At 52.8% G+C, this 1908-nt stretch overlaps 1 protein-coding gene across 1 annotated transcript; it reads right to left on the reverse strand.

Moving 5' to 3' along the window:
* Nucleotides 1-425: 425 nt before the first annotated feature.
* Nucleotides 426-1846, reverse strand: LOC106944220 (plexin A3-like). Its single transcript, XM_015027429.1, has 5 exons — nt 1435-1846; nt 1248-1351; nt 981-1077; nt 710-787; nt 426-590 (listed from the first exon to the last, which is right to left on the reverse strand). Exons 1-5 carry the CDS (start codon nt 1586-1588, stop codon nt 466-468), a joined length of 558 nt encoding a protein of 185 aa, XP_014882915.1. The 5' UTR covers nt 1589-1846; the 3' UTR covers nt 426-465.
* Nucleotides 1847-1908: the final 62 nt, after the last annotated feature.

Below are 1908 nucleotides of genomic sequence, written 5' to 3' on the forward strand. Positions count from 1 at the left end.
TACATAGTCATGACATTCTATGATTAAATTAATTTCTGCAAGGTGTAATTATAATAATTTATACTGGGAGAGTCTTTCTCACCTGAGAATGTGGTCTGGTACTGTTTTGTTTAAAATCTAAATGCTCTCTGGTATTGTTCAGGTAGCCGGACCAAATGTGGAGGCGGGCCAGATCCGGCCCGTGGGCCGTAGTTTGGGGACCACTGATCTACAGCCTGCAGAGTGATCAACAGTCGTACCACAGTCTACCCATCTTCTTGTTCCCTTCTTTTTGTTTTCCTGAACTGGAGCATCTCAGGTGGATCCTGAGCCAAAACCAGCCCAAATAATCTCTGTGGAGATTCCTGGGTCCGACTCGTTCCAGTGGGACCAAAGACTCCACTGCACGTCTTTGCCAAGACTTTCCGACTATGTGGCATAGCTTCTGCAAAAGAGCCAAGAACTCTTGGTGGCCAGCAGTCTGTTTTAAGGCGTTACCTTGGTGGCCAGCAGTCTGGTCAGGTAGATCTCAGAGACCATCTTGCTGCCCCGGTCTCCTTCTCTCTGGTCGCTGTGCTCATGGTTCTTCACCAGGTGCCAAAGTTTAGTTCCTGCAAACAGACAATGGTGGAGCGTCACCAGAGGCCAAGCCGGATCTCTACTGAGTCATGCCTGGCTCCTACAAACACCCAGGTCTACTCCATGAGGATCTCGGATGTTTCTGCAGTACCTGTCTCCTGGTCTGGGGTGATCATTGGAGCTCTGGATCTCAGGCTGTCGGGACTGCTGGACGTCCGCAGTAAGGACTCTGATGGCGGAGACGAACAGATGAGAACCAAAATATTTATGGTGACATAAATAAAACTACAATCAGTCTGGAAGCATTCAGCTTTTCCCACAGCGAGCTGGTCTTTAGGACTGATAAGGTAGAAGTCCTGGATCTGGACTCGGTAGCTGAACCCGACCCGTTAAACCCGACTGCAGCGACCGGTCCGGCTCACCGTATCTGCTGAGGGATCTGGTGAAGGTGAAGGAGTTGGCGATGTTGTAGGCAGAAACCTGCTTCTGGACCAGCGCCACCAGGGAACCATCTGTTACCTAGCAACCAGAACCACACATCAGTCGGCGAACCGCTTCACCGGCCCGTTTCCACCAACAACATTCTGTAAGCAAGAACCGGACCTGATCTGGACCCGGTTCTCTTTAACTCAGTAAAACATGTACCAGTACCATCCTCTGACCCGGTTCTGGTGGGCCCGGTTCCGTACCTGGTAGTGAGCCAACGTGTTCAGCCTTTTCCAGTCGCTCTCTATCTTGGTCGTCACGTCTTCATCCTGTAGGATAATCCGGGTCAGTCGGCCCTGCCGCCACTCTGAGAACACAGAACCGTTAACAGAACGGGTCAGAACAGGTCAGACGGGGCCAGCAGAACCAGGAAGCGTGGTGGAGCGGTACCGAGGTCCATGTCGTCAGCCTGCGGCCGCTGGGAGAACGGGATTCCTTTGTAGACGGCGTCCAGCAGCTTGTCTTTGACCTGGGTCACTGTGTCACAGTTCAGAACCTTCACCGGCACCTCGGTTCCGGCTTCGCCCTCCGGAGGGATGCACATCAGCGTCTGAGGGAGAGATGCTCCGTTTCTACAAAATTCCTGCTCCAGAAATCAGCAGCAGAACATCTCAGAATCTGGCCTGCTGCCTGGAGGTCCAGTTAAGGAGCCCAGTGGGACCCCAGCCTGAAGTCTGACCCAGTTCTGACCCGGTTCTGTCCCAGATCTGGGATCAGCAACCAGAGGACTGGGTTCTGGTTGAAAGCTCAGATTGGGCTCTGAAACCAGAATGCCGGGTCAGAACGAGTGACGGGATCACTGGGAGTCAGGCTACATTTCAGAGTAAGGAAGGCTCTGCCTGTCGGTCCAATCAGAACCGACAG

The sequence above is a fragment of the Poecilia latipinna genome, unplaced genomic scaffold (assembly GCF_001443285.1).
Source record: "Poecilia latipinna isolate Pla-1442-1.1 unplaced genomic scaffold, P_latipinna-1.0 Scaffold7413, whole genome shotgun sequence".
NCBI lineage: Eukaryota > Metazoa > Chordata > Actinopteri > Cyprinodontiformes > Poeciliidae > Poecilia > Poecilia latipinna.